The following is a 17,621-nucleotide window of genomic DNA, read 5'->3' on the forward strand; positions in this document are numbered from 1 at the left end:
AGGTCATCTGTCTCCACGCCCCACGTGCACCCAATCCCCCAGGCCTGCAGAGGGCCCCCCAGGGTAAAGCAGTTCCCTAGCTGATGGTCCAGGCTGCTGACGCCCAGTTAAGGCAGAGCCAGTCTTCTCATGGGGGTCCCATGACAGCCTCTGTTTCTTCAAGTGTCAATGGGGACAGTGCCACCCCCCTTAGTGACACTAAATGACCTCTGGGTCCAAGCTGGAAGGCCCAGTTTGGCCCCTCTGGATCACTGCCCATCACTTGGATCTTCTGGGCCTGTTTTCGCATCTGCAAAGTGGAAATGATGCTACTTGTCTAGCATCCTGGGTTTTTCTGGATAGAGAAAACATGTTACAAGTTACAGAAATGCCTAGTAGGCTACAGGGCAATTTGCAGACAAAAGACACCACCAAATGCATCTGTAAAAGGCATTTATTCTGAGAATCTAAAACCTGGACAGAGAATATTGAACTTTGTAAAAAAAAAAAAAAAAAAGCCTACACAGGATTTCGGTGTTTATTTCTAATACATTAAACCACCTAATAATGAAGAAAAAAAGAGAAACTTTTAAAACAGTATTGCTCCAGTTTGTCTGCAGTTATGTGACTTAAAAATATCCCTGTTCTGTTGAGGTATAAGCTGCAAACTTTGGTAAAGTTAGAAACATTAACGAATCATTCCCCAAATACAAAACTCCCCCGACCAAAAAAAAAAAGAAAAAAACACAACCAAACCCTAAAGTTATTAGCTTCCTTGGTACATATACAGTAACTACAAAAAAAAATAATAATTTCATTTGGAAAAGGTGTTTATTCATTTTAAAAGGTTTCCCTCTTGTAATACCCAATTGGTGAGTTGAAAATTCTATTTCGAGGATCCACAAAACCCTGATTGTCCCCACTTGCTCACCTGGGGTCCCCAGGGAGGCACTGGAGGACCCCAGTTTAAGAATCCGGTTGGCAGTGTCAGTAATTCAGTGCTGAGAAAGAGCCCTGGGTTGAAAAGGAAGGAGGGACCAAAGGCACTTGAACATGGCCCCGGGCGTGGCTTCCGTGGCGTCAGGTCGGGACGGCGCTGCGCCGAGCGTCGGCCCCCATGGAGGGGAGGGTCCGGTGGAGGTAGCTTCGGTGTGGCCCCAGGTTTCTGCTCGGGTGGCCCGTGGCCTCTGTGTGTGGTGGGGATGCGGAGGCAGCCCGATGGGGGATGGCTTGGAGGTGAGGGTTTCAACGGGCCCCAGCGGGACTTCTCCGCTTTTCCTTGGAACAGTTTCCTGCTGGTGATGCGGGGCCAACACCTGGGTGTGGTGACACCCAGGACCACAGCCTTGCTGGGTCTTAGGCGATGGAACTTCACCTCTGGGGGCCCGACCTACCAACCTTGAAAAGATTGTTCTAGGCAGCCCGGTGCCTTCTTGCGAGTCGGTTGCGGGGATGGCTGAGACCTCAACCCTGGGAACTTCAGCAGCCTTCACACCAACTCGTTTCTAATCCCATCCTCAGAAGAAAAACCATTTTTTGAAAAACTTTGTTTTAGGTGTTTTTTTTTTTTTTTTTGCTGATAAAATTGCAGGCTTTTTGTTAAAAACCAAAATAAAAACACTGAGAAGTCCAACTTTGTTCCTTCCTTTGAGCCATAATACAAATTCCTGAAAAAATTCATAGATTAAAAAAAAAAAACATGGGAAGACGAGGCAGTTTTAGGGAGTGGAGGAAAAAACTACATGTTTAAGTTAAGCCCACTAAAAACGAAATGGGGGCCACGGACCCCTCTGATAACATGGTTTTTTTTGTTGTTTTTTTTTTAAATACTTGGCGAGAAGTGCTTGAAGATCACCGCCCGCTGCCATAGCCGGGGAAGAGCTGGGTGAGGACGGCCTGCAGCGGCTGGTTCACGGTCATGGTGTAGCTCCGGCCCAGGTCATAGCGACAGGCCGGGCAGCTGAACACCTGGGCCTTGAAGGACCTGTCCAGGCAGTCCTGTGGGAGAGTGGGGCGGGTGAGAGGTGATCCTGGCCACCCATGGTCCCCTGGGGCACCACCAGGCACCCAGAGGACCCTCCTGACCCTCAGTCTCATTTTCCACTGCTGGCAGCCCATGACCGGCCCGGCTGCCCCAGGCTCATCAAAGACACCAAGGTTGAACTTTCCAGTGGTCCAATGGTCAGGACTCTGTGCTCTCACTCCCAAGGGCCCATGTTCGATCTCTGGTCAGGGAGCTAAGATCCTACAAGCTGATCAATCACTGTGGCCAAAAAAAACAGAGACTCCCAGGTCATCCCGGCTGCCAGGCTCCTGCACCTGGAGGTCACACCACCTGACAGGTCTACCCTGGCTCTCTCGTCACTGGTGCTGGAGTCCCCTGCTCAGAGGACCCTTCCTCAAGGCGCCCTGGAACATCAGGATGGCCCCGCCTCACCACACCCTGTCTGCTTTCAAAACCTTCCTCCTTCTGAAACTGTCTGATGGACTGATGTGCTTGTGTGTTAACAGAGCAGATGCTCCCCACGATCAGGGGTTGTGTCTCCCTGATGTTCCCCATGCCAAGCACAGGACCCAGCATGGAGCACAGGCTCAGTAAAGATATGTCAGTGAGAAGACAGAAGGGAAAGGGGGGAAGGATGGAGTTTGGATTCTGAGCCAGACTTCTGTGTTCGAACCCAGCTGTCAACCAAACAATGCGGGAGGCAGTGTGTGGAGGAAGAGTCAGGTGGAGACTGAGCTGCAAGCCTGAGGAGCCCTGGAGAGCTGACCTCCCCATGAGGCGAACAGCGGGGAGATGATGCCCACAGGGGCACAGACACCTGCACAGCTATGCACACCTGAAGGATGGCACAAGGCAGCTGCGTGAGGGGCAATGCCAAGCAGGTGAAAACCTGCTGCCACAAGAGGAGGACAGTGGCTTTTGCTTCCTATATTTAAAAATCCCTGCATTCTTTTCCAGTATAAAGTCTATAGCTGATCGCAGACACAAAAGATAGTACTTTGTGCTCAATGCACTGACTCGGGTTCAAAATCAGATGCTGGACCACTTTGAGCTGCACGGTGGCCAAGAGGTGAAAACACTTAGAGCTCACTCACAGGTGATGGATCAACACAGCGTGGGCCATCTGCATGCTGCAGGGTGACTTAGCCTTCACACGGAAGGTGACTCACCCACGGGACCACATGGGCAAGCCCTGAACCTGATGCTATGGGAGAGAAGCCAGACCCAAGAGGACACACCCTGTCTGATGCCACTCACAGGAGTTCCCTGGAGGAGTCAGATCCACAGAGACTGTAAGTATCAGTAGAGGGTGGGGTCAGGGGCTGGGAGTCAGTGTTTAACGGGGACAGGGTTTCAGTTTGAGAAGATAGGAAAGATCTGGTTATGGGGCTTTTTAGAGTCATACAGCCAGAAAGGAGAGAGTTGGAGGTCAAACACAGGCAGCTGATCCCAAAGATGTGCTCTCTGTGCCACTCCACCAAACCTCTGAACTTGGGCGCCACGTGGCCTGGGGCACCGGAGGGTATCTTTCCCAGCCTCCATCAGGCCACGTGAGCACTGCCTGAGCGCTCCACATTCTCAGGGTCCCTCTCCTGGTCTGACAACTGACCCGATGCCCTGGATACAGCTCAGTGACCTAGAGTGAGCAGGTGGCAGGGACGGTCCCTTCTGAGCTGCCTGCCTACACTGCCTGTAAATTCTTACAGATTGACTCTGGCCAGAAGGCATGGCAAGGATGCTGTGCATGCAGCCCAGTGCTTCCCAGCTCGGGGGACTCCTGGGACCAAGGAGGTGGGGCCAGGGATGCTGCTCAGCTCCCAGGACACCCCCATGATAGAGAACGATCCAGCCCCAAAGCGGGGAGAGACCCTGGTCCGGGACCCATCTCAGCCTCTCCCAATCTCTCTTTCAAAAGCATCAGACTGGAGACCACTTCCCTCCTAGGATTGACCGCTGGCTGGAGGCTCCAGCCCCACTCACCAGCTCTCATTCCCTGACAGGCCCTGGCTACTCCCATGTGCCGGGATGCTGCCCCGAGGCCCCTCTCAGGGGGCAGGTTAGTGCCACCTCATCCTCCAGGAAGCCTTCCTCCCGGCTCCTCTAGGTGATAAGGGCCTCGTGCCTCTCCAGCCCTGCCTGAGGCCCACTTAAATCATTTAGTACGACTAGACGGCAGGAGCAGGACAGCAGCCCCTCCTCTCCCACCCTGGACCCCCAGGCTGGAAGATGCTGGAGAAGACCAGCGTGTGACCCCCAAGGAAGGTAGGCACAAACCGGCCTGTAGAGGGCCCAGCAGAGGGCCAGTGTGGCTGGAGGCGCAGGGTGGTGGCGGGGCAATGGGCAACTGGGATGAAGGCTGGTGGGGGAGGGGAGAGCAACTGTAAGCCAGGCAGCCCGGGAAACAGACCCTGAGGCCCCGGAAGGGCAAAGGGCAGGAGGTCCGAGTGAAGCCGGCCATCACAGGGTGCTGGCAGGGGTCAGAGCACCCTTTGGGACCCCCGGCGGCTCCCGCGGCCGCCCCCTCACCTTGCACACGTTGTGCTGGCACACGGTCGTGATCGGGCGGAACACCAGCTCCTGGCAGCAAATGCACTGGAATGTCTCCTCCACTTTGCTCAGGAATTTCTGAAAGCGGGAGAGCAGGTGTGTGAGTGCGGCAAAGGCTCGGTTCCCCAGAACGAAGAAGCACAACAGGCCTCCAGTTGCCCCGCTCGGCCCCCGCCCCCAGGTCCTGAATCTCATCTTCCTACCCCTGCCCTGGGAGGACAGGAGTCGCTGTGACCCTGTCTGAGGACCAGAAGACAGGGGCCCTGGAGCCGGGGGAGCACATGCAGGCTCGAGGTCAAGACCACGCTTGACAGTGCCTGTCTCGGTGCAGAGCCCAGTCCTGCGACACGCAGCGCCACCTGCCCGCCGCTCAGACACCCAGGTCCAGCAGGGGGCAAAATGGAGAAACACCTGCTTTCCTGGAGCCTGGGGCCCAGTGGGGAAGACCGAGGATAGGCAGGTGAAGACAGAAGCACAGCTTCTGTGGGGGACAGCAGGGAGCGAGGCGGGCTGCCCTGGAAGGACAGGGCAGGGGCCACCAAGAGCCCTCCACGGAGAAGCTGGCCTGCCAACAGAGAGACCTGAAGGACTGAGCCTCCTGAGCCTCAGGCCTCCTGAGCCCTCCCGTCTGGATCCTGGGACCTGCGGACCTGTCACCCACCACACACAGCAGAGGGGACTTGGCAAGAGGGATTAAGTTAAGGCCCCTGAGATGGGGGTGACCCCGGATTCCCAGGGGTCCCAGTGTCATCACAGGCTCCTTATAAGAAGAAAGGGGAGGGTCAGAGGCAGACGGACAGAAGATGCTGAGCTGCTGGCTTGAGGACGGAGGGAAGGGCCACGAACCAGGGATGCAGCGACTCTAGAAGCTGGAAGAGTCAGGAGTCGAAACTCCCCAGGAGCCTCCAGAGGGACCAGACTTGCCCAGGCCTGGGCTTTACCCCCAAAGGCTCATTTGTTAGGGCAGCCACAGTGATTTCACACAGGAAAGAGGTTGAGCCAGGAAGGCTGTGGGGGAAGGTACTCTGGGCAGAGAAACCCATGAGAGAGAAGGCTGTGAGACAGGATGACAGGGAGGAAGAGACCAGAGGCAGAGGATGTCAGCAGTAACAGGCAGCTGGCCCAGGGCTCAGGAGGGTTTGGGTTTGATCCTGACTGTGAGCCAAGGAGAAGTGGTCCCCACCAGGCAAGGACAGAGGACACCAAGGCCAAGACACTTGCCTGCAGTGACCCATCAATGTCACTCTACCCACCAAGGCAGGAGGACCGAAAAAAAAAAAAGAAAAAAATAGACCTGGTTTGGCGGTTTCTGGGAAATTTGAAAACAGAATGACCCTAGGATCCAGCAATCCCACTTCTAGGTTTATACCCAACAGAACTGAAGGCAGAGTCCCAGAGTCACCTGCCTACCCGTGTTCACAGCAGCCCCTTCACAACAGCCAAAGCCGGAAGCACCCCAAGTGTCTAATGAGACGACGGGTAAGCAAATTCCATTCATGTGGTGGAATATTACTCAGCCTTCGAAAGGAAGGAGGGTTCCAACATGGATGGACCTTGAGAACGTGATGCTCAGAGAGAGGAGCCAGACCCAAAAGGACATACACTGTCTGATCCCACTCACAGGAGGTCCCTGGAGGAGTCAGATTCACAGACAAGAAGTAGATGGTGGGGCCAGGGCCTGGGGGAGAGGATGGGGAGTCAGCGTTTCACAGGGACAGTTTCGCTCTAGGGAGATGAGAAAGCTCTGGAGATGGTGGCGGCAATAGTTGAATGTGCTCAATGCCACCGAGCTGCGCAGTTTAGAGAATGAAGATGGTCAATCTCACGGCATCACCATCTTACGACAACCAAGAGGAGAGGCCCCGGCCAGGCAGGAGAGCTCACCGGCCCGTCCTTAAGTGACTTCAGGATCTCGGTCCACAGCTTCATGTTGCTCTTGTCCTCCTTGATGAGGCTGCTCTGCTGGGTGGTGAGGCTGTAGGGCTCCACCTTGGTCTTCTTAGGTGTCCCTTGCGAAGACCCATCACCTCCTGGGGCAGAGCCGGGGGCGGGGTGAGGATGGAGAGTGGAGGGGGCCCCCCGCCCCTGGGCACGAGGGTGGCTGCAGAAACACCCACCGGCCGACTTGCTCTTCCGCTTGCCCTTCCTGGGGGATGTGAAGCCCTCCTCCCCGTCCTCCTCCTCCTTGTCCAGGGCTGCCTGCTTGCTGTTCTCCTTCTCCTTTCTGGCCAGGGCCTCCAGGTAGCCCTCTGGGTACTGCGAGTGGGAGATGACAGGCCGGTCACCCCTCCCCAGTCCAACCCCAGAGACAGACTCCGTGCTCACTCAGCCTCAACCCAGAGGTCTCCACCGACCCAACTCTGAAGCAGTGACTGAGCAGAGACTCACGGTGGCAAACACAGAGACACACAGCCTGCGCCTCGGGGTGGGGGTGGCAGGGGAGGAGGCAGAGTGAGATCAGAGGCAGCAAAAAAGACAAGTCTTGTGTTGTTGCTGTTGTTGTTTAGGCTGTAAACCCACACAGCATGGGGGATCTTAAAGTTTCCCAACCACAGACTAAACCCAAGGCCTCAGCAGTGAAAGCCCTGAGTCCTAACCACTGAAATGCTGAGGAATTCCCAAGATAGCCTTTATTATTTATTTTGCCGCATACCCCAAGGCTTGTGGGATCTTAGTTCCCTGACCAGGGATTAAACTAGGGCCCTCAGCAGTGAGAGCTCAGAATGTTAACCACTGAACCGCCAGGGAACTCCCCCAAGATAGTCTTAACAGTTTTCCATTTCTAAGAGAAAAAGTAGGCAAACCTTTTCCAGCCAGGGGCCAGGCAGTAAGAATTTCAGGCTCTGTGCTGCCAAGAGCAAGCCCAACCCCCGTGGGGATGATGGGCATGGCTGGCTCCCAAGATGATCTCATTTACTAACCGCCAGCCCCAGGCCTTAGCTCCAGGACCCTATTCTGATGGGTCTTGCGTTCCTCCAAGCCCCAGAAGGCTTTGTTAGAACCCCACTTCCTTTTTGTTTGTTTCAGTTTGGCCTAAGAGGCATGTGGGATCTAAGTTCCCTGACCAAGGATTGAACCCACACCCCTCGCAGTGGAAGCTCGGAATCGTAACCTCTGGATTGCCAGGGAAGCCTCTAAAACCCCATCTCTAAGGCACCTACAATCACATCCAATTCTCCAAAGTTCCATCAACAAACCCTCAAGCTTTTCTAGCAATGTGAACGTACAGTGAAGACTTAAGTCCTAAATAAAAATCTTCCTCCCACTGAACAGTTCCTGACCCTCAGCTGCCTGCCTCCTCAGTTCCTCAGCTTCTGAATTCCCTGCGGTATAAACACTGCTTCAAAAGACAACTCTCTGTGGCTCCCCCAGGGGGCAGGCGCTATCAGACTCTCAACAGCAATTAAGATTCCTGAAATAGCCCCACTACGACATATCAGCTGTAAAGCCGCTCACCGTGAGGAACAGAAAACACCATAATTATAGTGCAAAAAGGCAGTGTTCCCCAGGCATGGGGTAAACTGTTGGAAAAGGAAGATTCTGCAGCCATAGAGGTGAGCAGTTGGTCCAGGGGAGCGATCCACCTTATCTTTACATTTAGACTTCTCTCCATCTACTATGGGCTTCCCAGGCGGTGCTAGTGGTTAAGAACCCGCCTGCCAACACAGCAGACATAAGAGACCTGGGTTCCACTCTGGGTTGGAAGATCCCCTGGAGGAGCACATGGCAACCCACTCCAGTAGTCTTGCCTGGAGGATCCCATGGACAGAGGAGCCTGGGGGGCTACAGGCCATGGGGTCGCAGAGTCGGGCGTGACTAAAGTGACTTAGCACACATGCACTACCTACTAATATTAATGTATTTAGACCAATTGTGTTGGTTTGTCAGCTTTGGGGTTAGGAAGGGGTGATAGAGAGGAAGAAGAGAGACGGGGACTTCCCTGGTGGTCCAGTGGTTAGGACTCTGCTTCCACTGCAGGGTTCCATACCTGGTCAGGGAACTAAGAGATCCCACATGCCACATGGTGCAGTCAAAAAAATAGAAAGAGACAGATGGAAAGAGGAGAGGAGAAGAGAAGAGAGAGGGGAGGGGACTGGCCAAGAGAAGAGATCAGACTCCAGACTGATTTCGGGTACGCGCCTCTAACACAGCACCAATGAGGAAGCCCAGCTCTCAGTTCTAACCACAAAAGCCAAGCCTTCAGGCTTCCCCACTGATCCAGTGGTTAAGAATTCGGGTGCCAACACAGGGAACACCAGTTTAATCCCTGGTCCAGGAAGATCCCGTGTGCTGCAGAGCAATAGTCCATGCACAACAGCTATTGAGCCTGTGCTCTAGACTCTGGGAGCTGCAACTACTGAAGTCCGAATGCCCTAAAGCCCATGCTCCGCAACAAGAGAAGCCAATGCCATGAGCAGCCCAGGCATCAGAGAGAAGAGCAGCCACCACTTGCTGCAACTAGAGAAAGCCTGAGTGCAGCAACGAAGACCCAGCCCAGCCAAAAGATAACAAACAAATGAATCTTTAAAAACATCATTTAAGGAAAAAAAAGGAAAGGCAAAGCCACGTGCACACCTGAGCCACCACCCCAACATCCTCTGGGTGAAGGACGAGGAAGGGAAAGCCAGGGAGGTACCACCCGTTCGCAACCTGGAAATCATCCAGGATGAGAGAAACCCTGGAAAGCGTGGCCCTGCCGGCCAGACGCTCCCTGCCCGGGCCCCCGGCTGGCTCTGGTCCGGCCGCGAGTGCTGGCCTGGACGCACCTGCATGGTCAGCCCCAGCTTCTTGATCCGGTCCTTGCCCTCCTTGGTCCAGGGTCCCGGCTCCACATCATCTCGACGTAGGAGGAAGCGCCACACCAGGAAGCCAGACTTGCCCTTCTCGGGCCAGTACCTGACAACCTATGGAGGGAGTGGAGCGGGGGTCAGAGGGGATCACGCTAGCATGGGGGGGGGGGGGGCAGGCGGGTACAGCCACAGGGGCCCTGCTCACCTTATAGATGCCGTCGTACCGGTTGCCCTCGATGGGCGCGTACTTGCTGTGCTTGCGGCCCTTGACGTTCCGCACCACGCGGACTGGCTTCCCCGACCGCCAGTCCTTGGCCTCAGCCCCTTTGAGGTCGTTGATGGGGGCAAAGCAGTTGAGAGCCAGAGCCCTGCGGGGCAAGGCGGGCCCATGCTCTGGACAGTGTCCGCCTGAGAGGAGGCTGATTGCATCCCAAGCCCCCAATCACATGAATGTGTCACCTTCTTTTGAAAGAGGGTGCTTGCAGATGGAGTCAAGTTTGGCAGCGGTCAGAAAGGACTAGGGTAGGCCCTGAATCCAATGACCTTGTAAGGAAAGGGAAACTGAGGGACTTCCCTGGTGGTCCAGTGGTTAGAACTCCACATTCTCACTGTTCAGGGAACTAGATCCCACATGCCATAACTAAGAGTTCACATGCCTCAAATTAAAAACAAACAGACAATAAAACGCACATTTCCCATGCCACAACTAAAGACCCAGTACAGCCAAACTGGGGGGAAAAACCCACAAATGTGGGCCAGGCCAACAGGCGTGTCCCAACGGAGGACACAGTGGTCTGGGAGCTGGGGCGTGAGAGGTCAGCTCAGCTGCCCTCCTTTTTAAAACAAAGATTATTTAAGCAAAGAGTTTTCTGGAAAGCAAGAAATATCAATTTAGATTTCTACTAACAATGGAATGCTAGCCTATGCCTTGGCCTTTCTCAACACTGGAGAATCTGGGCAGCTTTACAGGATAAATAAATAGGAACTCATCATTGCTTCAATGTGTATTTCTTTGCTCACTAAAGATAAATAAATTTTCATGGTCACTGGGGATTGCATTACATTGTGGAATGATTTGCACATCATTTGCTTTATTCTGTTAGTTTTTCTTGTTGATTTGCAACAGCTCTTTACGTAGAAAGGCATAACCATCAGGTATCCTGTTTATGGCAGACTTTTCCCCCAAGAGTCACCTGCCTTTTCTGCACACTGAAGGGTTTTGTGTGATTTATAATATTTAAAGGTTATCAGATCTCTATTTTTTCATTTTTGCTCTATGTTTATGCTTTACCCCATCCTGTAATCGGGGCTCAAGAAACTCCTGCCCACGTACTGATGTTGCAAATAAAGTTTTATCGGAACAGAGCCATGCATACCCTCTTCCGTGGGCTCTGTGGCTGCTTATGTGCTATAAGAGCGGAGTTGAATGGCTGCCACAGAGAGCATGCAGAGCCAAATATGTTTATTATCTGGCCTTCTGTGGGAAAGTTTGCTTTGCTGTGACTAACTGATTCACAGGCGGACAGAGCAGGGAAGAGATGGACCCTACGTACCACCACGTTGGGTTTTGGCCATGATATGTGGCATGTGGGATCTTAGTTCCCCGACCAGGGATGAAACTCGAGTGCACTGCAGTGGGAGGGCAGAGTCTTAACACTGGACTGATAGGAAGATCCCACCACCACACTCTTAATGGGGATCTAACTTCCTGCATGTAATGCCTCCAAAACAGAACACAGCCCCTCCCCTGTGTAGCCAGCCAAGGACGAGGCAGACGTGCGCTTGAGAAACAGGAACACTCTGCTCCGCAAACCTGTTGGTGTTGGTGAGTTTCTGATCACAAGACTGTTCCGCAGTCCGCTTGTTTCCGGAAAGGTCTCGTCCGCCGCTACCTGTGTATGTGAACGAGTTCCCATGGTCCTAAAAACGACACAGAGGGCAGGCTAAACCCTGCAGGCATGGGAAAGGAGACATCCTCAAAATGAAGCCACGCATGCCCATGAGGATGCCAGCTGCCAAAGAACCAAGGCGTCAGGACCAGCAACCCAAGAAACAGATAACACCAAGAGCAGGTGAGGATGCGGAGAGACTGAAAACCTGTGTGTAGCTGGTGAGGATGGAAACTGGCATGGCTGCTGTGAAAAACAGTATGGACTTTCTTCACAAATTAAAAACGGAATCACTGTAGGCTAGCAATCCCATTTCTGAGTTTATACCCCAAAGAACTGAAAACAGGGACGTGAAGAGATCTGTGCAGACCCAGGTTCATAGCGGCATTATTCATAGTGGCTAGAATGTGGAGACAACCCAGGCATCCACGGATGCGTGACTGGATAAACAAAATGTGGTCCAGCCACACATCGGAGTATTACCCAGTCTTAAAAAAAGGAAGGAGATACTGTCACCTGTTACAGCGTGGATGAACTCTTAAGGACCAGATGCTCAGGGAGATAAGCCAGACACAGAAGGATAAATATATGATTCCACTTATATGTCAGATCTACAGACACAGAGAGCAGATGGTAGAGGTCCGAAGCTGGGGGAGGGGATGAGAACTCAAGTGTTTAGTGGGGACAGAGTCTTGGCTTCAAAAGATGGGAACGTTTCTGTGGATGGATGGTAGTGATAGTCGCATGACAGGGTCAATCTGCTTAATGCCACTGAGTGGTTCACTTAAGAACAGTTACGATGGTTAAGTGTTCTGTTACGTGTATTTGCCACAGTTACACACAAATGAAACCAGCTTCCCACACTCACCACATCGTCCTCATACCCTCCAGCCAGGACCAAGGAGTAGGCCCCGTGATTGCTCCGGCCATGGATACCCGCCACGTGAGGCCGATGGACCCCCGACTCGCTGACCTGTGAACCCAGAGAGATAAGTGGCACCCCATGGACCAGACACTACAGATAAGCTCAAATGCCCTCACTCCTGCCTTCAGAGCCAGAGTCTGACCCTTCGATCCAAACGCATCAGTCCTGTTAACAGAACCCTCAGCCCCTGAAGGCCAGAGTCCAAGCCATACCAGGGAAGGAGCTGGTGTGAATCCCAGCCTAGCCTCCTGCCCTTGGGGTGGCCCTCCCCAGCAGAGGGGCTACTGGAAAGCCAGCGCCTGCTGGCCGAGCCGCAGAGCCTGACATCCACACGTACCTGGACTCGGAACCTCCACATGGTGCCCACGGGGATGCCCGGGATGGGGCCAAAGTGGTTGGATGGCACGATGGTGCACTCCTTGGTGCGGCCCACGCACGCCATGCCCTGTCCATTGCGAAACAGAGGGGAGAGCAGCGTGAGTGGCCACGGGCAGGCGGAAGGCAGCAGGGCCCTCCAGGAGCCCAGGGACCCCAGGAGCCCAGGGCCCGCTCACCTTGCCCCAGTCCCGCTGCGAGGACGACGTGGCCGACGCCATCTTCGCCTTCTTCTTACTCTCCTTTAGCTTCTCGCCCGCCTGCACCACCTCGCTGGAGTCGATCCGGCAGTCGGGGCAGTACCTGTGATCATAAGGACGTCACCCCCTGCCCGAGGCCGCATGCCCAGCCCCCTGCCTTCCTGCACAGCCAAGACTGCACAGAAGTGGGGAGGTGGGGAACAGCTTCAACTTAAATTCACGAACTCGACATAAGAAATCCATTCCCTCGGTCCCACGGGCCACACTGGAAGAGCTCGATGGCCACATGGGGCGAGTGGCCCCCTTGGTGGGCAGCAGACACTGACCCCTCCCACTGGTAACAGCAGTGCCCCCCATGGTGAAGCCAAGACCAGCCCCCACGCAGCCAACAAGAAGGGCAGTTCAACGGCACCTACTCACTGCCAAGGACTCAGTTCCCTGTCTCCACCAGGAGGGCAGGGGTGGGGCAAACAACAGCCACCTCTGTTAGCACTCCCAGGCTCTCACACCAGAGCTGCGCATCACGACTCTCCCACTCCAGGCCTGAGACGCCCGCTCCCACCTCCGGCCCACAGTGCCTCCCTCCCCGCAGTGAGCCAGGGCCAGGCCACATGGGAAGGATCCCACATCTCCGTCACCTCGGCCACCCGGGGGCACTCACCACTCCTCCTCAGGGGGCACGCTGCTGAGCGGTGGGCGCAGGCAGTAGATGTGGAAGGCCATGTCGCACTCGTCGCACATCAACTGCTTGTCAGGGTCCTGCTTGCCCCCACACATGTGGCAGGCACACATGCGGCAGAGCTTCCGCTCATCGTCCTTACAGTGTTTGCAGGAGGGCCCGCTCTTCCCTGCATCCCGGGAAGCAGGGGACGGGATCAGCTCTGGCAGCGCCCCACCACCCCACCCTACACCCCATCACACACACAGAACGGAGGGGCTTTACAGTGTTTGCAGGAGGGCCCGCTCTTCCCTGCATCCCGGGAAGCAGGGGATGGGATCAGCTCTGGCAGCGCCCCACCACCCCACCCTACACCCCATCACACACACAGAACGGAGGGGCTTTACAGTGTTTGCGGGAGGGCCTGCTCTTCCTTGCATCCCGGGAAGCAGGGGATGGGATCAGCTCTGGCAGCGCCCCACCGCCCCACCCTACACCCCATCACACACACAGGACAGAGGGGCTTTACAGTGTTTGTGGGAGGGCCTGCTCTTCCCTGGATGTGGGCTGGGGTGTCAGCTCAGGCATGACTCCCACCCCTGCACCAACCCTCAACCCAGCACAGAGGGGCTGGATCAGAACTCACTTCTCATCGGGTTTTCCACCATGGGGTTCCCCTCGCCCGGACGCTCGATCTTGAAAACTTCGTCCACGAAGACAATCCGACAGTCGTTGAGAGAATCACCCCTACGAGAGAACAGGCCTGTTAGGACAACCAGCGGGCTGGTCCCACCAAAGACCCCAAAAGACCCGGCCACTTGGACATGTTCTCAGAGCCCACGAATGGCTCTGATTCTAATTATATCGGAGAAGAGGCTTTAGCAGGGCCCTGTGAACTCGCCTAGCTACTACCCTCGCAAATTCCAAGTCCTACCAAATCAAGAACAAGGTGAAAACAGCAAACAAGCCAGAATTTCATTATGTGATGCATTTGAGAGAATAATTTTTAACCTTTGGGAGGTGAGGCCCACTAAGAGGCAAGGCCCACTAAACAAGACTCAATAGGCAAAAACTATAAAGCAAGTTCTGATCAAAATATGAAAAATTTTAAAAAATTACAAAAACTCCTCTAGGTTAAAACAACCCCAGGGATCATCTCACTGCTTCCATCAGACCATCTGACTGCATCCATCAGATCATCCCACCACCAAGAACCACATTTAAATAGTAAAAAGTAGATGGCATCAGTTTGAATGTGCTCCTTGGAAGGAAAGCTATGACAAACCAAGACATCGTATTTAAAAGCAGAGACATCACTTTGCCAACAGAGGTCCATATAGTCAAAGTGACAGTTTTTCCCGTAGTCATGTACAAATGTGAGAGCTGGACCACAAAGAAGGCTGAGCACTGAAGAACTGATGCTTTTGAATTGTGTTGGAGAAGACTCTTGAGAGTGCCTTGGACTGCAAGGAGATCAAACCAGTCAATCCTAAAGGAAATCAACCCTTAATATTCACTGGAAGGACCGACGTTGAAGCTGAAGCGCCAATACTTAGAACACCTGATGCAAAGACCCGACTCATTGGGAAAGACCCTGATGCTGGGAAAGACTAAAGGCAAAAGGAGAAGAGGGCAGAAGATGAGATGGTTAGATAGCATCACTGACTCAACCGACATGGAGATGGTGAAGGACAGAGCAGCCTGGTATGCTGCAGGGGCAGACACGACTTAGCAACTGAACAACAACAAATGTAACCCAATGTATACAAGATGCCATTTCAATGTGCAATGAATGTTGAGGAATGATTAACAATCGCTAGTTTACACTCTTTCTCAGCACTGAGGTTTTGAAATCCTGGGTATATTTTACACTCACAGCATATTTCAGTGGCTCCTGGCCACATTTCAAGTGCTTGGCAGCATGTGACTCGTGACTGCAAGGCTAGATGGCACATGTCCAGATCTACCCACCAGTTCAAGGGGAACGCGGGGACAGAGGAACAGAGGAAATGACACCAGGAGGATGTTGGTGGGGAATCCAGACTGTGCAGATTTTATGTGACAAACAACCCAGCCTCCCCAACAAACAAGGAAAAGGAGGGAAAAACAAAAGGACAGGAAACCTAAGATAAAGGAGACTGAACGATCTACTGCGGATTTCCCTGGTGGTCCAGTGGCTAAGACTCCAAGCTCCCAATGCAGGGGTGGGGCCGGGTTCCATCCCTGGTCAGGGAACTAGATTCCACCCGCCGCAACTAAAGATCCCGCCTGCTGCAACTAAGAGCTCACATGCCACAACTATGGCCTGGCACAGCCAACGAAATAAGCAAATACAAATATTTTTAAAAGAAACAGATCTACCAACTTAACTGAAATCTGTGGACATTACTTAGATCTTAAACAAACAAATTATTTTTTTCTAAATGTGAGCCAACCGGCAGACAGAACAATGACTGGATAGATGTTAAGAAATTAAATGTTCTGGTGTAATAATAGCATTAAAACTGTTTCTCTAAAAGAGTCATTTTAAAGAAATATACTCAGAAGTATTAACAGACACAATGAAACGATGATTGGGAATTACTTCAATTTAATGGGGTGGTTACATTCTCAGGTGAAGGAAAATTAAAAGAATGTTGCTAGCTGATACTCCTTTATAGAATAATGAAGGAAAGGTTTTCAAGTAGACAGAAAATTACAAAGGAAGGCATCTGGGAGGAAAAAGGAAGACAGACAACAGAAAGGGCAGAAACATGGCTATGTACCGTAGATTATGTTCTTTGTGCGTAGATTATGTTCTTTCTTTATATATCATAAATCATATATGATGACAGAAATCAAGACATCGTCTGACACTCAACGCACTGAGTGTAAAGGAATGCAAAGGCATGAAAGATTTCCACACTTCCCTCAAAGTGGTAACAGAGACACTGGTATGTCACAGGCTTCTATGACAGAATCCAGAGAAACCACTTAGAAAACTGTGCAAAGCAATACATTCCAAAAGACCATCAATAAATCAAGACAGAACCCTGAAACATGCTTACATAACCCACAGGAAGGGCAGGAAAAGAGACACAGGAAAAAGAAAATGGGGAAACAAACAGAAAACAAGCAACAAAATGGCAGGCTCAAGCTCTGATGACTCAGTGGCAAAGAATCCGCCTGCAGTGCAGGACACACTGAGACCCCTGGGTGGGGAAGATGCCCTGGAGAAAGAAATGGCAACCCACTCCAGTGTTCTCGCCTAGGAAAGCCCATGGACAGAGGAGCCTGGCGGGCTACAGTCCATAGAGTCGGATATGACGGAGCGGCACACGAGCCCTAACATACCAATAATCACCTTAAATGTGTAATGGGCGAGACACTGTTGATCCCTGGCCAACATGAATTGGAACTTCATGAATCTGGTTATAAGTGGATTTTTCCCAATAATAAATGCTACAGTACCATACAATCCCCACTTGGTTGAATCCTCACACAAGGAACCACAGATATGATGGAACCACAGAAATGGGACGATGGACTGTAAGTTATGCTTGGATTCTCAACTGCACAGAGGTTGGTGCCTCTAATCCCCTAGTTGTTCAAGGTTCAATAATGTATGCCAAGTGGTAGACTTCCCTGGGGGTGCAGTGGTTAAAAGTCCAAACTTCCACTGCAGGGGGCATGAGTTCAAGCCCTAGTTGGGGAACTAAGATCCCACATGCTGTGTGTTGCAGCCTAAAAAATATGTAAATAATGGCCAGAAAACATAACACATGCCACGGAAAATGCAGACTTGATAAAGTGGATTAAAAAAAAATGACCCAACTATATACTGTTTATGCAAAGATGGGTTCGATAATGGACAGAAACGGTACGGACCTAACAGAAGCAGAAGATATTAAGAAGAGGTGGCAAGAACACACAGAAGAACTGTACAAAAAAGATCTTCACAACTCGGATAATCACGATGGTATGATCACTCACCTAGAGCCAGACATCCTGGAATGTGAAGTCAAGTGGGCCTTAGAAAGCATCACTACGAACAAAGCTAGTGGAGGTGATAGAATTCCAGTTGAGCTATTTCAAATCCTGAAAGATGATGCTCAATATGCCAGCAAATTTGGAAAACTCAGCAGTGGCCACAGGACTGGAAAAGGTCACTTTTCATTCCAATCCCAAAGAAAGGCAATGCCAAAGAATGCTCAAACTACCTCACAATTGCACTCATCTCACACGCCAGTAAAGCAATGCTCAAAATTCTCCAA

The 17,621-nt window shown here is 52.4% G+C and overlaps 1 protein-coding gene across 2 annotated transcripts in view; it reads right to left on the minus strand.

Annotated features, from left to right (window-relative positions):
* Window positions 1–415: 415 nt before the first annotated feature.
* The window catches only part of UHRF1 (ubiquitin like with PHD and ring finger domains 1), a 35,558-nt gene continuing 18,352 nt past the window's right edge, over window positions 416–17,621 (minus strand). For both annotated transcript variants that reach the window (XM_027969835.2, XM_027969834.3), the window contains exons 6-17: window positions 14,015–14,115; window positions 13,372–13,558; window positions 12,690–12,813; window positions 12,473–12,580; window positions 12,079–12,183; window positions 11,135–11,241; window positions 9,527–9,689; window positions 9,298–9,435; window positions 6,649–6,787; window positions 6,416–6,561; window positions 4,511–4,609; window positions 416–1,977 (exon numbers count right to left, since the gene is read on the minus strand). In XM_027969835.2, coding sequence (XP_027825636.1) covers window positions 1,831–1,977; window positions 4,511–4,609; window positions 6,416–6,561; window positions 6,649–6,787; window positions 9,298–9,435; window positions 9,527–9,689; window positions 11,135–11,241; window positions 12,079–12,183; window positions 12,473–12,580; window positions 12,690–12,813; window positions 13,372–13,558; window positions 14,015–14,115 — 1,564 coding nt within the window. In that variant the 3' untranslated portion in view covers window positions 416–1,830. The remainder of the gene's footprint in view (window positions 1,978–4,510; window positions 4,610–6,415; window positions 6,562–6,648; window positions 6,788–9,297; window positions 9,436–9,526; window positions 9,690–11,134; window positions 11,242–12,078; window positions 12,184–12,472; window positions 12,581–12,689; window positions 12,814–13,371; window positions 13,559–14,014; window positions 14,116–17,621) is intronic.

The sequence above is a fragment of the Ovis aries genome, chromosome 5, assembly GCF_016772045.2.
Source record: "Ovis aries strain OAR_USU_Benz2616 breed Rambouillet chromosome 5, ARS-UI_Ramb_v3.0, whole genome shotgun sequence".
Taxonomy (NCBI): domain Eukaryota; kingdom Metazoa; phylum Chordata; class Mammalia; order Artiodactyla; family Bovidae; genus Ovis; species Ovis aries.